The sequence below is a fragment of the Manihot esculenta genome, chromosome 5 (genome assembly GCF_001659605.2).
Source record: "Manihot esculenta cultivar AM560-2 chromosome 5, M.esculenta_v8, whole genome shotgun sequence".
NCBI lineage: Eukaryota > Viridiplantae > Streptophyta > Magnoliopsida > Malpighiales > Euphorbiaceae > Manihot > Manihot esculenta.
Genome location: NC_035165.2, coordinates 5,701,315 through 5,720,723, shown reverse-complemented (window position 1 = coordinate 5,720,723; position 19,409 = coordinate 5,701,315). Strand labels below are relative to the sequence as shown.

At 31.9% G+C, this 19,409-nt stretch overlaps 2 protein-coding genes across 2 annotated transcripts; one reads left to right on the top strand and one right to left on the bottom strand.

Moving 5' to 3' along the window:
• Nucleotides 1-8,849: 8,849 nt before the first annotated feature.
• On the top strand, nucleotides 8,850-12,081 carry LOC110615606 (rho GTPase-activating protein 2). The gene is made up of 4 exons (XM_021757575.2): nucleotides 8,850-9,315; nucleotides 10,047-10,167; nucleotides 10,258-10,608; nucleotides 10,773-12,081. Exons 1-4 carry the CDS (start codon nucleotides 8,999-9,001, stop codon nucleotides 11,385-11,387), a joined length of 1,404 nt encoding a protein of 467 aa, XP_021613267.1. The 5' UTR covers nucleotides 8,850-8,998; the 3' UTR covers nucleotides 11,388-12,081.
• A 951-nt stretch (nucleotides 12,082-13,032) lies between these two features.
• Nucleotides 13,033-13,443, bottom strand: LOC110614798. The gene has a single exon (XM_021756462.1). It carries the CDS (start codon nucleotides 13,441-13,443, stop codon nucleotides 13,033-13,035), a length of 411 nt encoding a protein of 136 aa, XP_021612154.1.
• Between the last annotated feature and the right edge of the window lie 5,966 nt (nucleotides 13,444-19,409).

The window sequence follows — 19,409 nt, the reverse complement described above, 5'->3', positions numbered from 1 at the left end:
CTGGTCAAATCACTCGCAGAGACACAGAGGACTGACTCACAGAGAAGCGATTTGGTCAGTGATTTGCCCAATCACTTGAAGAAACTGGTCAAAGCACCGGGCAAATCACTTTGACAGCAGAAAATTGCAGCAGAGCGGGAAAATTGGCAGCAAACAGAAATTCGAATTTTCAGAAGTCCAAATCCAATCCAATCACTTCCAACACAAATCCAAGAGCCACGAAAGAGCTTCTCATCCAAGGAAATCCAATTGCAATTAAATTCAACATCAAAAGAGGAGTCCAACACCAAATCAAAAAGGGATTTCAAAACCCTAGATGAGAGAATTCTTCAGCTATAAAAGGAGGACTTCCAAACCAGAAAATCATCTTCTGATCAGCAACTCAACTCGCCAGAAACTCTCCAGCATCTTCCTTTTTCTTTTCTTTTCATCTTTTTGTGTATTTAGTCCACCATGAGTGGCTAAACCCCTTCTTTTCTAGTTGAAGTTGGTGAATTTCAGATTTTGTATGAATTGGGAGATTTAAATCTCCATTGTTAAGCTTCTATTTATTCTCAATATTTATGCAATTTGAGCTTTCCATAATTATTACTTTGCTTTTAGAATCAATAAGGGCCCATTGCTTTTAAATTGCTTAAGTAATATTGTTTGAATGATTTAGGTCCGTAATTGCTTAGGTTATTCAAATACACATGTAATCAAATTGCATAATCTAAACTTGACCACGCGGTTGGCAAGGATAGAATTGGGTTTCTCTAAGTCTTAATGCAATCAACAGTTGTTCGATGCTATAATGCCCCAAGGACGTTCCTTGGCAACTTGTTGATTAGTGTTTGAGTAGCGAACGTTTCCTAATCAAACTAGAACTAAGGAGGAATTTGGATTGTGAGAAGCGTCTTCCACATCCTAAACTAATTTATTGAGATAAATAGGAATATTAAAGAATCAATGATCAATTCTAAACAATCTGAAATAAGATCCATACTTCAACTAGAAGCTTTTCTCTTATTGATTTACTCATCTTTAAATTATTGCTTTCTTTTGCTATTTAGTTTTAATTCATCAACTCAAACCCCCCTCTTTTAATTATTTGTTATTTACTTATCTTGGTTATTATTAGGAAGATCTTTAGTGTCAATTCCCTGTGGTTCGACCCTATTGCCACTATCTACAAATTTATTTGTTGATTGATAATAGGTTTATTTTTGACGGCTTCGACAACCGCCTATCACCCGTCATGTGATATGTAGCACCAGAATTAATGACCCATTTATATGAAGTGGAAAGAAGACACGTTTTACCTGTCTCAGCGGCTACTGAAAACATTGGGATAATTTTAATAATATGGGTCTTACTGTCAAAAACCATTTCAACCAGCACTCTATACTCCTTTACCTTCAAACGAATTAAAGGAAGATAACAACACTCAAACGGCAAACGAACCACAGATATGATAAGCGGGTTGCAAGGCAACTAAACGCCTTAACCCAACATACACACGGCAAACGAACCACAAATCTGACAAGCGAGTTGCAAGGCAATTTCGGCGTCCTCTCTAGGTGGACGATGAGAGACAAATATTACTCAGATGGATAACACAAAAGAACAGGAGGCCTAAGTCTCCAAAAATTTTAAAACTTGACAAGAGAGAAAAAAAATTAAATCTCTACGAGAATGGCTCTGATACCATGTAAAAATATAATATTTTGATATATTTCACAATAGAGATTACAATCTATTTATACATGAGAGACTGTATCTAAATAAAAAAAAATAAAGTCTATAATTATATAATTCCTATATTAACATATTTACTTTCTATATAACCTGTAATAATTCATTTGATATTGTTATGAGACCGTTGAATTAAGCCTAACAAGGCCATATACACACACGTGTTTTAATTAGAAGGTGCATATATTTTATATATTATCATTATAGAAACTTGATTAATCCAAATGAGAAGACAATCACCTTCATTTTTATAATTTCTTCATATAGTATAGGATGAATATTTTTCTCATGGTGGGTTATTGTGCTGATCAGTTTACTCAGAGTTTATCAGTTTACTTGTATTTTCCTTCAATATTAAAAACAATTAACAAATCAACAATCAAAAGTTAATTTTAGATCAACGATTATGGTGGGTTATTGTGCTGATCAACTTCACCTCAATTTATCAAACGTTCAAACTTGCGCATGAGTGTATATGTTATTATGAGAACTGTTTTTTTTTTTCTTTCTTTCCTTATATTCTTCTTTTAATTATCAAAGCTAGAAAGTTCATTAGATTGAAAGAGAATACATGTCCATAGCGTAAAGATCCAGCACCCATTAGAATAAAGTCCAACATTGTCTAGCGATTGACAGCAAGCTAATTGGTTCCTCTTTCGAAAACCCCACACGAGTTGCAAGACATAAAAAAGGGAAAAAAAACACACACACATATAAATCAAAGGAACCCAAAAACAACACCCTTCAGCACCATATTTAGAAGTCGAGCACAAGATGAAGTGAAGACATGGTCGACGTGAAGGCGTAGCCCACGAGGGATTAGAGCAATACACAAAGGATGGCGCTCCGGAGAAGTAACAACACCCAAATGCTAAATCATAGCCAACTACTAAAAAATAAAAAGTGTTGCAAGTTTTTCACTTGCAAAAAATTAACAAAAAAAACTACAACTCTACAACAAACTTTCTCAATGTCAGCTGAGATTTCTTAAAAAGTAAACCAAAAAACAAATGGATATATTACAACCCACCCAGTGATTGAGATAACAACCCACACCCAGGGGTGAGCATTCGGTCGGTTTGGTTCAAAATCGAATCAAATTAAACTAAATTAATCGAAAAATAAAATTTTAGTATTTATAAAAATCGAACCGAATCGATTTTGATCAGAAACCGAACCGGTCTGATTCGGTTCGGTTCGGTTTGATCTGTTTTGATTTTTAATAAATTTTTTATTTTTTACACTTTATTTTTAATATTTTAAAATTTAATTAAAATATTTTAATCTTAATATAATTTAATTTCTCTATATTATTGAAAATAACATATTATTATCACTAATCGGTTTGGTTTGATTTTTTTAATTTTTTTTCTGATCAAAACCGAACCGAACCTAAATAACTGAAATTTTTAAAATTAAAAACTGAATCAAACCGAATTGAATAAAATACCAAACAAAATTTTAAAATTAATTCGGTTCGGTCGATTTTTTCGGTTTGAACTGAATAGTGTTCACCCCTACCCACACCCACACCCAAGCAAGGAAAGAGAGATCGGGCAGGGAAAACCATGAGAAAATAAAGGGACAGACCTTAAGGAGTAGGCCTAGTCTGATTATTTTATTGAGATTAACATTTTGTTTGTGAAGAATTAGAGTGAATTAAAGTTTTTTGAGATATAGTTTTATAGGTAAAGCTTTTATAGTTTTTTAAGTCTTAATAATTTTTCATTATTTGAAAAGAAAATAAAATTTTTTAAAGTATTTAAAAATTTATAAGAGAAAATATCTTCAACCCATCAATTTGATGGATTAAAATTGAAGATTTTTAGAAGTTTTTACCTTCACTCTTTCAAAAATAAATTCAAGATTTTTAAATTTTGAATAACTTTTCATTAGTTTAAAAATTATCCTCCCAAACAAAATCTAGAGGAGTAAGTCTCACGATTTGCTAGAAGAATGGATTTTGAGACTTTCTTTGTTTTTTGCTCGGTGGTCTTCTTAATAGATCCTGCCCAATAGAGTGTCAAATGTTAGACGTTATATTACTCCTCCTTGTAACCGTATTCTCTATATTTGTATTTAAAAAAAAAATAATAATAAATGTAATATCCGATCTACACTTATCTAAATAATTTTTAAATTTATTTCCTATTTGATTTAACATAGCTAATCCAATTACCTAATAGTTTATAACATATTCAATTTCAAATTTCATTTGCAAACACGTGGAATCCTTCCCAAGCTTAAAGTGGGCTCCACAATGAAACATTTTTCTCCAATATGCAAATTAATATTTATATTACATAATTGTAGCTGATTGTAAAATTTTATTACAATAAAGAATGTAAATATGCGTGGTGCGCAATATTTGGTTGAAACTGAAAAAATTAATCGAATCGAATTGAATTGAAAATTTAATTTGATTTTTTATATATTTCAGTTCGGTTTGATTTTTAATTTCAAAAATTTCAATTATTTCGGTTCGGTTCGATTTTAATCAGAAAAAAATTGAAAAAATCGAATCGAACCGATTAATAATAATAATATATTTTTTTAATAATATAGAGAAATTAAATTATATTAAAATTAAAATATTTTAATTAAATTTTAAAATACTAAAAATAAAGTGTAAAAAATAAAAAAATTATTAAAAATCAAAATCGATCAAATCGAACTGAATCAGATCGATTCAATTCGATTCGATTTCTGGCCAAAATCGGTTCGATTCAATTTTCATAAACACTAAAATTTTGATTTTCTGTTTATTTAGTTCAGTTTGATTTTAAACCGAACTAACCGAATGATCACCCCTAAATATGCGAATTGATATTATTATTATTTTAGTAATATAAATATATCAAATAAAATTTAGTTATTATATTTGTAATAATATTTATTTGATGAGAAATCTATTAAAATAAAATATGTGAAATTTGAGAATAAATATAAAAAATTATCACAATTAAATCCTTAATTTTTCAAAATATTGTAAGCAAAAAAATTTTAAAATGCAACATATATAATTATAAAATTAATTTCATATTTAATAAATTAAAAATCCACATCATGCATTAATACAATTGTTGCCGCATACCTCTCTTATTATAATAAAAGAATATTATATCTGCGTAACAGAATTATGCACAGCCTTACTTACACTATTTTTAATTATAATAGCATTAACAGTAAAGGAAAATTGATGCATGAGAAAAAAAAAAGTATTTTTTATTTTTTATATAATAGATCCGACAAAGAAGAAATAGTCATCCATGGATAGAGCTGGTGACGGCAGATTTGGGCCCAGAATCGGGGAAGATAGTGTGGCTTCCACCCTTTGAATCTTGAATTTAATTGAATCAAAATTAGTGATTAAATTTGACAAATTGATTCAAATTCCATCAGGTTCGAAATTGACCCCTGTTGCATCAACACAACAAAATCTTTGATACTAAAATGTCAGAATATATATTTTCTTTTTTTGGGGTTGGTAACCTATCAATACTTCTACCGATAATCATTCCATAATGAAAAAAAAATAACCAAGCTGCGGTTAAATTTCAACGAAAGCAACCGCATCAGGGGAATAAAACACTAAATAAATAAAAAGAAAAGGACAGAAGAGGGGCAACGATCGAATGAGTGGCATTCGAAATTCAAATAGTGCCTTTTTCGTTCTTTGATGGGAGAGAGAGAGAGAGAGAAGATACTATGCTTACCGGCTAGTGATAGGTAGGGGCCCATGCAGAAGATGGGACCCTGTTATCTCCCTCTGTCTCTTGTCTCGTGCTGGGTGTGTCTCCGCACGTGAAATTTCCTTTTTTATTTTTTTCTATTTTAGTCTTTTAAGAATGCATACAAAATTTTAATAAATGTGGCCCGTCATTGTTAAGACGGATTCAGTCTTCCTCCTCACACTTTGCCCTTTGTCCATCGCCAGTCCTGGAATTTAAAAAAAAAAAAAATTAAAACCATATAATCTTAAACGTACCCACAAAAAATTGTATGTAATAATATATTTTAGGAAAAATTATTTTTTAGTCTCTAAAATTTAACGTAATTAACACTTTTATCTCTCTATTTTGGCGACCCAACACTTAAGTCTTTCACTTTTTCTTCCTTCTAAAGTTATAGTCTTTTCTGTCCATTTAAGCCGTTTGGTCAAATATTCAAAGGTAAGAGGTGATAATTTTTTCTAAAAATACCCTCCTCTCAACGTGAAATCTCTATTTTTCTTTTTTTTCATATATTCTCCTTTTTTTTTTCTTTTATCCATTGTTAATTCTCCTCTTTTTTCTTCTCTCTCTTTTTCATCTTTCTTCTCCCTCATATTTTCTCTATTTCCTTTTGACATTGTTGATTTTTTTTCTTCTCTTTTTCGTCTTTTTTCTCTCTTATATTTTCTCTATTTTTTTTTATATTATTGATTTTTTTTTCTTTTTCATCTTTTTTCTGTCTGAAGCATTATTTAAAAGTTGCAGAAAAGGTAGGAATTGTGGTGAAGAAGAAGAAGAAGAAGTTGCAGAAAAGGTAGGGTTATAATGAAGAAGAACGAAGATGAAAGAATAAGAATTTACAGTGAAGAGGCATTGGGTTTGGGTTTCGTGATTTTAAAATAGCTGGACTTTTAGTGAATGTCAATTTTGTCATTCACGTGTCCCAAACGACTATTTTAGATGGAACGATTATTTTAGATGGAAGGACTATGAATTTGGACAGGAGAGAAAGTGAGGAAATTAATGTTGGATTGTCAAAATAGAGAGACAAAAATATTAATTACGTTAAATTTTAAAATTTTAAGTACTAAAAAATAATTTTTTCTATATTTTATTTTAGGTATTATTGATTTATTATAATAGTTGAGAAGAATTTATAGAAAGTCACGTGACCAGGTGATAGAAAAGGACGCTTGATGTCCTTGGGCCTTGAGTTTTGGGCAAAACTCAAAAACCCTGGAAAAGATGACCCGTTTCTCTTTGCCTTCAATCACGCGACCTAAATACCAAAAAATATTACTTGGATAGAATTTATTGTTGGAAATATCAAAGTTGTCCTGACAATTCCAAAGATTTTTTTCCCAAACCCAACGGTCCCTTCTCTTCTTCGCAAATTCGAATTGCCTTTTTTTTTTTTAATCTTTTTTTCTCTAGCCCAAGTTGAGAAATGACACTATTGCCCATCTAGTGAATCTTATCGCTTCTGATTGCTCATCATTTATTCTACCAGCTTCTACTGTTGTTTTATCCTCTCTCGTCTCCGTCTCTTCCTCCTCTCTTCTCCCAGTTTTTGTTGTTTCGGTTAATTTTATCTCTGCGCTTGTTAAAAATGAATGCTTGCTAAAAAATTAGATTAAAAAAATTTAATAAATAATTTAATAATAGTGAAATTTAATAATTAAATTATTATTTATTTAAAATTTGATGCTGAAGTATAAATGGATGAAAGAATTAAATATCAATGAAATTAAAATTTAAAAATATTTTAATATTTTTTTCAATTCTCAATTTTAATTTATTTTAAAGAGTAATTATTATTAATAAGTTGTTGATAATTCTTTGAAAAATTATATTATGTTTTTTGATATCCGAAACGCAATGATGATGTTTTCCTTTAAAAAGTAACTCTAAATTCCTATTATTAATAAAATAATTTTTTATTGGTTTGGGAAAATATTAATATTAATTTGATTTTAAGATTAAACTATATAAGTTAATTAAATATCAAAGGAACTTTTATATATATGCAAACTAACATACTAAAATTAATTTATAAATAATTATATATATTATATGATAACCTTAGGAATTTTTATTCTTTAAGGTAAAAGTAGGTCTTAGAAAAAATTCAATCTTAAAGTCCACCGGACTTTTCTCATAAGCAAACTAGCTCACACAGAACACTCCAGTTCGATAACATATAGCGGGCCAGATTAGATATGCGCACAAATTAATTTTTAAGAAGTTTAGTCCGGTGACGTGATAAAAGATAAGGAGGGCAGAGCCACTCACTTCACAGCCATGTTCGGATGTGCGCCATTATTATAAAGAGACAATTAGATATCATTAAAGAGAAAGGGATAAAAAATAGAGAAAAGTCTGGAGAAAAATCTTTTTCTCCGGTCAAGTTCACACTACCACCGAAAACCTTATATTTTATATTTCAGAACACAATTATACATTAATATTAGTATTTTTTTAATAAAACATAAATTTCATTAAATTTGAAGAACGATCAACTCAGAAATATAATCAAGATATGTGAAAAAGACTTTAAACTTTTCCACAACTAGATCTGAAATATCATAATTAGGTCGAGCAAGTATATGAGTTATACCATTAGCAGATCTACGAATAAAATTAATAAAAATAAAAATCATCTATAAGATAAGAGATTTACAATAAAAAATAAGACTACCAAATAATAATAAATTCTGATAATTGAGATCTACTATAACTCGAATTAAAAGTTGAGCGTTTGATTCTATAATAATCGAAAATCAATTTGTGATTTACGATCTTTTTATGAATTAATACTAATATTAATGTATAAAATATCATTAATTTAAATAATAAATTAGTAGTGGTAATATTTATTTAAATATTTTAATGAGATTATTTAATCAATATTTTAACAGGTTTCAAGAAATTAAACTCAATCATCAAAAGATGGAATATAATGTGATGGGCTACCACCATTAATTAGTACTGCAATGCCATTCACAAGAAATTTCTCTACCAAAAACGACAACATTGAATGCCATAGTTTTGTTATGTTAAATGATTATCTCGAATATATAATGAAAAAAATAAATTTAAATAATTCATTTTTATTTATTAAATCCTTAATATATTTTTATTATATATTAATTCAAAAAATAACTTAAAATAGAGCAATATAAAAACATATAAAATTATTATTTTAATAATTTAGTTTTCCATTATTCTTAATAAATAAAAATTAATGAAAGTGGTTGTGCTTCGTTATTTCTGGTTAATAAAAATTTAATAGACAATTAATGCAACTACAATGGCATTGTCTGTAAAACTAGAAAAATCGAAGGACAAAAATGTCAAATAACACAGATAAAGTGAAGAGTTCTTTAAAAATTTGAAAGGAGTGGCCGTTTGAGCACCAACTTCAAAACTTGAAAAACCTCTCTTCCCTTCGATGCAATCCTCTCTTCACTTCACTGCGCCATAGCCACACCGGATACTCGCACTCAGTGCATACCCATTTGGTCCGAGAAGCTGCTTTGTTTGAGACAATTATGACAGGCCTTGTCATGATGACCAAGGGAGGTGGTTGTGCTGGTGGGGTTAGGGGGGCAAAGCGTTCCAGAGGGAGTGAAGAAGAGCAAAATCAGTTGTCAATGGTGGAGATTCTCTTGGCAGCTATAAGGAAATCGTTAGTTTCTTGCCGTTTTGAGGAGAGAGAAGATGTGATTCCTACCGTTCATCATATGGAGATTGGATGGCCTACAAATGTTAAGCACATTACTCATGTGACGTTCGATCGCTTCAATGGGTTTCTGGGTTTACCTGTGGAGTTCGAAGTCGAGATCCCGTGTCGAGTCCCAAGTGCTAGGTAATGTTCATATCTTCATTACATTTTTATTCCCATTCGATCTCTATTCTTATTTGTAAATTGGAGTTTTTTTGTTTGGGTGGGGGGTGGAGTCTTAAATTCATGAGACTCGAAGTGGGTTTTGCTTAGAACTATTTGAGTGTACTTGATTTGGTGGGAGATTAGATCTAAGAGGTAGCAGAGAGCAAGTTGTGTTTATTTTAGGCCCTGTTTGGATGATGTTGGAGGGAGAGAGATTTGAAAATGAGCCGAGATTTGAAATGCATTTTGGAAATGTTTCTCTTTTAGCTTAGGTGAATTGCTGTTGGGGTTATATAGATGGTCAACCCTCTTCTGGTTACTCAGGATAAGAGGGCAAAAACACCAGTAAGTCGCATTAGTTTGCTCAACAGTCATTTTTCAATTCTCCTGAATATGGAACCCTCTCAACTGGATCCTTCTTTTGCTAACTTCAAGTTTAAAATTCCTTTTGTTTTTCACTGAATTTTGCTCAATGGTGTTGATTATCATTGGATTCCCGTTAGTTAGTTAGCATGTCTTTCATCAGTTCAAAATCATCATGCATAAAATGGGGACCGTTATAGGAAAAATTTACACCTGCCCTTCTACGGAAAAGAAAAAAGGAAAGAATGAGAACTGTATTCTTCTCTATTTCACTCATCATTTGGATTAGTTTTTAACTAATTTATGCTTTCTCATTATTTTGTAATGTCATGAATAAAACCTTGCAGTGCAAGTGTGTTTGGAGTCTCAGCAGAATCAATGCAATGTTCTTTTGATTCAAAAGGGAACAGTGTCCCAACAATTATCTTACTAATGCAGGAGCGGCTATACTCACAGGGAGGTCTAAAGGTATTGAATTGATTGTTCAGCTTCTATTCAGACCACTAGTGTTACTGTACTTGATTGAATAGTCTTACACTCACTTTGGTTGGTTTTTAGGCAGAAGGGATTTTTCGCATAAACCCAGAGAATGGCCAAGAGGAGCACGTGAGGGACCAGTTGAACAGGGGCATTGTGCCTGAAGATATTGATGTACATTGCTTGGCGGGCCTCATAAAAGCCTGGTTTAGAGAGCTTCCTTCTGGGGTGCTGGATGGGCTTTCCCCTGAACAAGTTCTCCAATGCAACACGGAAGAAGAATGTGTTGAGCTTGTGAAGCAATTAAAGCCAACAGAATATGCTTTGCTCAATTGGGCCATTGACCTCATGGCTGATGTTGTACAGGAAGAAGATTCAAATAAAATGAATGCCAGAAATATTGCAATGGTTTTTGCTCCAAACATGACTCAGGTACCCGATCATTATTTGGTTAGCACATATCAGTAAATTTCTAACTTGGTAGAAAAAAAAATTACTTGAGGTAGCTAATTTTGTTTTTAAAAGCAGAATTATGCACGTCCATTTCTAATTTTTATAGAATAAATCTGAGTTTTTTCCTTATCTTCCTTGATTAGATGTCTGATCCGTTGACGGCACTGATGCATGCCGTACAAGTAATGAACTTGCTCAAGACTCTAATCACGAAAGTACTAAGAGAACGTGAAGAGAATGGAACTGGAGGATATTCACCCATGTCATCTCATTCATCTGGTCAACAAACTGATGAGGATTTTGACAGTCAGCAAGAGATGGATACCAGCTGTGAACTGAGACAGTCACCATCAGATTATGATGAAGATCAGGCCCATTACAGCCCTCACACTGAAGATGATGATGATGGTGAAGTTGAGTCCTTGTGTGAGATAGAAGATTGCTTCTTGAGGCAGTTGAATGAGAACAAAAGTACCAGCAATATGTTTCTTCAGCAATCACCAAGTGATTCACCTAGAGAATTTGCAAGTCCCAGAGCTTACTCAGGGTTGAAAGCGGAAGCTGCCATTTCATTTACAGATAGCAAAAATGAAAATTCAAGTTCAGCTACAAGAGATGAAGACTCCAGGGCAAGTATCATATCTCTAGGACAAGAAATTGATAGAAGTAATCCATCACAAGGATGTGAAAACTCTGACGATATGGAGGTGGTTGACAAATTACCCAAATCTGTCTTGCCTACACAGTCAATCATCTAGTTTTTATGCTCATCGTGCTTAGGAAAGTAATTCGTTTCCAGAGTTTGGTTTGGTCACCACAGTCACAGTTGCTTCTGTACATTGACACTGCATTGACTGTGTGGGATTTGCTTGAACTGAGGTTCGGAGTATTCTAGACTTCTAGTGGTGTTAATTGTAAGAGATTCATGGTTCAGCTTTGGGCTGAACTGGTGCTTGTTTTGTGAGTTTCAGCACAGAGCTGAATACTTGCTTCTCTGTGTTTCAGTAGCGTGGAAATCTATTCTAACCTTAACATTCTTAGGCTGGAATGATTCATGTGCCTGAGTCTAATTCCATGTCCGTATCAAATGGATATGCAGATGTCTATGATGTTGAATTCCTACCTAGATTCGTTCAACTTTACGATGAAGTCATTCACATTACTATGTTTGATTTCAAAAATATAGCATGGTCCATGTTTCATTTAAGATGAAATTCTACATCTAGCTATGGCCTACCTTGACATTCTTAGACTTGAATGATTCATGTGCCCATGTCTAATTCCATGTCTGCATCTGTAGATTTTCTTTAAGTCTGATGCTGAAGTCCACTTAGCTTCATTGATCTTTCTCTGGATGTCGTTAATTCATAATGAAATTATTCAATTGGATGTGCACTGTGTATGAGAAAGTGCTGAGAAATATAAATTTTGTTTACGAGGGAGTTTCCAACTTATTTAACGTAGTTTATAAATATAGTAAATCTCTGTTGCACTTCTCTGGACACTGTTGTGATATGATTTGTTGTAATCTTTAAGGCTTCCCTTTTACTTCAATTTTATGGTTTCATGAGATTGGCAATTAAAGCAAGCAAGGGATGGATTTCAGGTATTCGCTTTTGCTTTATTGCTTAAATGGGTCGTTAATTAGAGAATCAAACAGAAAAGGCTCTGCATGTATGAATTAAACCACTAATTTATTTATAACATTTGTTTATTTGCACGAGAACAGATTGAAAATATTCATTCTTTTCATCTCAAGTTTATTCAAGCATATACCATCAACCACATAGATTGCTATTAGGACAGTGGAATCTGATTTCATCAAGTTTGTCTTGTGTTCTAGCTGAGGACCAGAAAAATCAACAAAATATTCTGCACAATTTGAAGTGATCGTTGGAGCACTAAGTTAATTTTAAATCATTTCCAGTTACCTTTGATGCTTTGGTGGCAGCTGCTGCCGTCGCTTTTGAGAACAAAAGTTGTACTTTCGTTACCATTCTTCCCGGATATTCTTTCCTTATCCTCCAATTCCTTTCTGAAGAATGGCTTTTTGCATGCAAGCATTCAAGATCCGACAGCCGGAGCCGAGAACCAGAGAAAAAATTACACGAAGAACCCAACCCTAGAATAGAATGAAACTAACATCTGTATGCTTTGAAGATTGTCTGCTCACTTCCACAAATTACAAAAAAGAAAAGAAGCATTAAGCAGCAATATCAATCATCTGTACAATTGTTTATCTTCAAGGATTTGAACTACAGTTAACCTATTGATCCCCTCTTTCTTAATCCAGGGAAGTTACGGTAATAAGAAGAAAACCCAGAAAAAATATATGGAGAAAAATACTGAGGCAAAACGAATGAGAAACACAAAAAAAAAATAAAAATAAAAAAAAGCCAGAGTTCAGGATGCCAAGCAAGTCTCCCAGAAGAGCCTGTTCTTCTCCGTCTCATTCATCGGTTCATTGGTCGACTCTACAGAAACACATGATTTCTGATTCTCTGGTAATCCAAGATGCCCATTAGCCCATTCTTGATAACCATGAAGCTGTTGATCTTCCTCTTTCTCTTCCTCCTCCTTAAAATCATCAACAACATGATGAACAGATGCTTGTTCAACTTCACTACAGGCATTGAGATCAGTAACACAAGAATAAAAATTATCCGACACATCGCAGCTGCAAGATTGTGCATCATCATCAGCAGCAGCAAGATCTTTATTAAAGGGTAAATTAGGATCAAAATCAACCTCAGAATCGCCAGAGTCTTCGAGGAGCAAGCAAGAAGATAAATCAACAACTTTCTTGGTGTCCATTTGTTTGGAATAGAAAGACCAGAAGAAGGTTTCCATGAGTTTGATAGTTTCAGAGAAGATTTTCGTTACATGGGCATGGCCAAGATCTTTATATATAATAAATAAATAAAGGGTTTGAATTTGTGAAGAGAAATTTCTTGTTGGGTCGGCATCAAGAAAATGAATAATTTTATAGACTAGAAAAGGAAGGCAAAAAGAGAGAGATTGGGAACCATCATCAACCATGTGCCTAATCTTCTAGAAGTTAAGGATGGATAGATTTAAATGATAAAGTTGGAGTCGGCATCTAGAAGAAGCTTCAAATTTTTATTCTCTGCGAGTATGCCCATCTGTCAACTTACACCCTTTTACGTGTTTGGCTTCCTCTACTCTTTGCCCAAATTCATCTTTATACTTATAAGTTTTAAAATATTTTATAATAAATTTTAATTATTCGAAAGTGGTATTAAATAACATTATAATTTTTATACAAAATAGGGTGAATCACAGATTATAATTTCTAAAATATTATTTTAATTTACTATTAATAATTAATATAACAATAGTAATTATATAAGCATATAAATTTTGCAATTGAAATTGACCCTATAATTTTTTTCAATTCACATTAAATTTTAGTTTACATAATATTTTAATTTAAACACAATTGAATTAAAAAAAAAGGAAGGAATTAAGATTGAATTTTTGAATTCTTAAACTAAGTAAAGGAAGTAATAAATATTAAGAAATTTAGCTTTTAAATTAAAGGAGAAAATGGTATTAATACAGTAAGGTTTAAGAGTTTATAAAATAAGTTGGCTTCAAAACTTCAAAGGGAAGAAAAGTACGTTAAATAATTAGGGCGCCTAACTCCAAACCCTAACTTATTTTAGGAGTTAAAAACCACAAACGCGGAACAAGTTACTTGCTTAATTAAATTAATTACATGAATAAGCCGCGTGAATGCAGGGCGCAGCTGAAAGTGTCAAAATCTTCTAGATGAAATGAAAATTCCCAAATAAAAAACCTAATTGCTATAAAAATAATTCAGCTTTTGAGAATTTTATTTTAATTTTATACGATTACTCCAACTTCACTCCACTCCATTGTTTTTTTTTATTTAGACCGTCTGAATTTCAAGGTGACTTTCATAGTTTTCCAAACAAAACGACACGACATTTTCTACTTTTGCTGCGACGCCAAAATAAAACCTTTTGGTGGGCCAAGTTTAGAGCCTTTTTTTTAAAAAAAAAAAAAAAAAAACATTCAAACTCCACCAGATTGACCTTTTTTTCACAAAAAATGAAAACACACACATGTTAAAGAATAAAATTGAACCACCATAAAGTAATTTTGGAAGAATCCTTAATTCTATATAATAAGCTCTACTCATAATTAACATCATGCGTGCCCACAAACTCCTCTTATTTTTTTTATTGGAAAATAAAATATATAAATTTATAAATATATTAAATTAGTGTTAAAATTACTATAATTTTAACGGAGTTTTAAATTTTATATAAATCATATAAATGCAGAATCTTGACAATATTGACCTCCTCACCACTAATAGTTTGTAGCTTACCTGAAAGGCGTAAGAATTATAGACTTGTAAAGTGGACAAATCATCTAAAACTACTAATCAAATATTAAATTAATAGAGCCGTTCTGCTGTGGGTTTAATACAGCACCATTATATTGACCTACGCAACCATTTTATTAAATACCACCAGCGCATCAACCCTTTCTCTGCTGATGACTGAAAACCATTGCCATAAAATCCCAGTCAAATAACGACAGCCATCTTTAGTCATTGAGGAGTCGCCCCAAATTATCCCAAATTCGACTTTTTGCTTCACACCTCCCCCATTTGTAGTGTAACTATTTGCTCAATCAACCTCGATAAACTCTTATATTTTACTTTTAAAACTTATTAAATGCAATTTGTATTATTCAAAAAAAACTTGAAAGCATCAAAAATCTGAATTAAAAACTTATTTGATTTAAAATAACTTCTCGTAAAATAATTTAACTAAATTAGATTAAAGAAATTTAACTAGATTAAATTAAAGAAAGTAATTCTAGAAAAAATACCTTCAACCTTTCAGGAAATCAAATAAAAAGATCAAATAAACATATACAAGTTTAATATTTTCTAAGAATTTAAAGTTCACTAGTTAAATTACCTCAAACTGAAACTAGTTAAACTATCCCAAACCAAACAAAGTCTAAATAAATATGCTCGCTCAAACCCTCTCGGCTGCTCCAAAAATGGAGATCCTTCTACAACCACCTTCTAGACTGAATGTAACCACAAAATAACAACCTGAAAAAGCCAACAAACTTGGATGAGGCCAGCAATACAGTGATCCATACAGTTACACGGATTTTTTTAAAAAAAATAAAATTAAATCAAAATCATCGAGCATGTTGTCCTGGTGAGAGAATTGGTTTGAATCAAAATTATTATACAAAGAAAACAATCGTCACCTCAACATCAAATCAACATGCAAGGCCAAAGAAAAGACGACGAGCAAGACTAACAAGGGTAATCCAGTCAGCGTCCTCTCTGCTTTAAATCACAAAACATGATCAACTAAACAATCTAAGGTTCTATTTTAAATTTAGTATCAATGCTTTCAGATGAAAACTCCGATCAGCCATTTTACAACTCACAAGACTTATGTTCACCCTTCCTTTTTAAGCATAATTCAAGACCATGTGTCGTGCATTCCAGGGCACAGAATAATTGCACCTTTCATTTGACAATCTGCACTCTTGAGTACATAAACATTCAAACTTGTGTCTCTGTCAGTTTGTTTTTGCCAGGTGGAGCCTCGCCCATGGGTTCTTAGGGAAGAGTTAAGACCCAATAGTAGACACTACTCGCAACTGAAATGTTTCCCAAAGCCCTGTGATCTTCTTGTTCTCAGTTATTTGCAACTTACAACAATGCTATTACTACTGAAAACACGAAGGTAACAAGGATAAAATCTAGAATTAGAAGTTACTAAGTGGGCGAGCAGCCAAATGATGTACACATCAAATATGTCAATACACTAATATGATATTTTCATTTTGCAGGCTCGACAAATAGACTGAAGGAAAGGGGCAGCCCTTTTTCAATTTGTGCATGCATATATATTCACATCTACAAGATAGACTGAGACATCAACTAATGGATATAACAAGCAATCAACCACCTCTGCATGTGAAGTTTCAGCGTTTGTTTGCAATTTCTTAAATTTCAACTCGATGGTATAAAGCACATTCACGAAAATGCACCAAGAAATTACCTAACTTGCTGTGCAAGCATGACTGCAACCCGCTACTGCAATAAACTAGATTCCAGTAACAAGAAATCCAACAGGAAAATATTCAAAAAATTATACTTAAATTCCTTATGAGCTATTCAACCTCTTCAAGGAAAATAGAATAGAGAAAGTAAAAATCATAACAGAAGAATATAGACGTGTCTGATCAGTGTTTCAAAATTGGAAACATTTGACTAACCAAGTAACTGGGAACACAAAAACACATGGCCATTCTGACGTTAATCATTGCTATCAAAGATGATCGACCACAAATCATAGACATATAAAGATTTGGGTATAAATATTACATCATATATGCAATTATTCAAAAACTTAACTCTTTTGGATCAACTATTTGCTTTTTCTTCCTACTATACATTTTTTTTAAAAATTATACTTTAATACAAAATAAATTCCATAATTTCATTTGACTAACTGGCTAAAGTTGCTTAATTTACTATATATAAATGCAGAATGCCAATTCAGTAATTCATTTCCATCTTGCCTTTCTGAATACTATATGTTCTAGTAGCTTTTAGCTTTTCTAATAGCTGTTAGCTAAAAACACCAGACACTACCTTAAAAACCGTTGTAGAACAGGGTTCTAGATGTTTTTCACAGTTTATACTTACGGATAATACCAGATAAGTATATTCCATTCACCGTGAATAGAAACGTACTGCAAACTAAATATAGTTCATATACTGCATTCCACATTGACATTTCTACTAACTAAGCCTACCCTCAGTGCCCTACTCCTACATCTAACTAAGTGGCACACCAAGTACCATGTAACTATCGTCCTTGCAGTACAATCTTTCTGTGAACTTGAGCAATGCCATAATTTATAACAAGGGTAGACTACTAAATGCAAAGGGTTTTGTTTAATTGTGGAGAACACTTTCTATTATTATGAAAATTTTAGTTTTCATTTTTTACAAAAGATATGAAAAAAATGCATTTCATATGTAAATAATAAAAACGGGTTTTTGACAAAAAGAATAATATATTTCATAATAAAAAAATCAGTATAAAATATATTAAGAACTTATTTTACTTTTGAAATTTTTTAATATGTCTTATTCATTTGTTTTATAATAATATGATTAACTTTTGACCATAAAAAATAAATATTTTCCTAAATATTATTCAATTTCAGTTATAAAAAATTAATATAATTTTAATTACAGAAAAGTCATTAATTTTCATTTAGTATACAAAACTTTTTTTATAAAAGAAAGCAGTGAAAGTACCTTAAAATTGTTTTCTAAATCTTATTTAAATTTTGGAAAAATAAAAAAGCTAGTTTCTAATTTTCTGTTTGGAAAACTGGACAAGTGAGCATGAAACTACCTTAGTTTTCCACAAGTAAACAGGCTCAAAATGACTTGGTAAATTTAAGTACTTCATTCTTCAGTACTTCTTCTAGCCAAAGCAAGTTTATAGGAGTAAACTATGGTGCAGATTTAATTACCAAGCTTAACAAAAGACACAGAGATACCCTTTTGTTGTGCTTTATGGCCCAGACTTGATATCTAAGAGTGAGATAAAATGACAAGGGAGCCTATGAGGCTACTGCTAGGTTATCCCAATCATGAGCATATTTTCACTGAGAAGATGCTATAAAAGCCAGGAAAGGTACGAATATAACAAGTCAAAGATGTGTTCCAAATATATTGTAATCAAAGTGCAAAGGTAGGTAATTATTTAGACCGAGACAGCCAAATACCTTTACATCCAAAATCACATTTGGGAAATAATGACTCTCCATTCTCATCTCCTGCATTGATGGAATTGTCCTTCTCAAGTATGCAATGGTAGCAACCTGATATGCATAATCTTTTTGCCTTCTTGAAATCTGTTTACCCTAGTAAGAGAAAGGTTTATTTGGTTAAATGCTGAAGTGCAAAAATTTAAACATGTGCAACATAGATTCAAAATTGCCAGTGCATGAATCATAAGGAACAAACGGCTAGTGAATCCAAACTTTTGTGATAAATAACAGAAGGAAATTAGCACAAAAATGTAAAATAGGTATAGCATCTTTAAATCTTTGTGATTTTCCTTGTGAGATTCATCACAATCAAGTTCAAGAAAAGCAAAAAAGTATATAAAGGACCATATTACCTAAATCGCCACAAGAAATTATTGTACGAGACTATGCAAATAGTACAGGTAGGAAGTGCATAATCTGCTAAAATGATAAGGTACCAACATGTTGACAGTTATATCAATACCTGAATATTACTCCCTGGGACAGGTACACGTCTTCAGCAATGACAATAAAACTAAGCACTTGATATAACTTAGATTTGATACAACTTAGAATTGATAAACCACTCTAGAACATCTCATGGAAAGGCAGAATGGTAAAAATCACTACTACATATCTACAATTAGCTGACATGAAATTCTCACTCAATTTTGAAATGGTAATGCATAGGAATAATTGGCAAAATTGAACAAGGTGCTCAAGCAACACATAGGAAATAACATGCCTGATCTTCAGCACAGAATGTACCGTTTCCCCATTATTCATTTAGAATAAACTTCCCTTTTTTTTTGGCAACAAAAAGAAAAAAAACACTTGAGAACAGATATGGGAAAAAATGAAATCAAGAAACATACGTACATGTCCCCATCAACAATAGATTAAGTTATTAAAGGAGGATC

What these genes read in the sequence shown, in the direction of transcription:
- LOC110614798 (XM_021756462.1), bottom strand. Translation starts at nt 13,443, where the DNA reads ATGGACACCAAGAAAGTTGTTGATTTATCTTCTTGCTTGCTCCTCGAA.
- LOC110615606 (XM_021757575.2), top strand. Translation starts at nt 8,999, where the DNA reads ATGACAGGCCTTGTCATGATGACCAAGGGAGGTGGTTGTGCTGGTGGG. An exon ending in TGTCGAGTCCCAAGTGCTAG is followed by an intron (nt 9,316 to 10,046) that starts GTAATGTTCATA and finishes AAAACCTTGCAG; the next exon opens with TGCAAGTGTGTTTGGAGTCT. An exon ending in TTGCTCCAAACATGACTCAG is followed by an intron (nt 10,609 to 10,772) that starts GTACCCGATCAT and finishes TTCCTTGATTAG; the next exon opens with ATGTCTGATCCGTTGACGGC.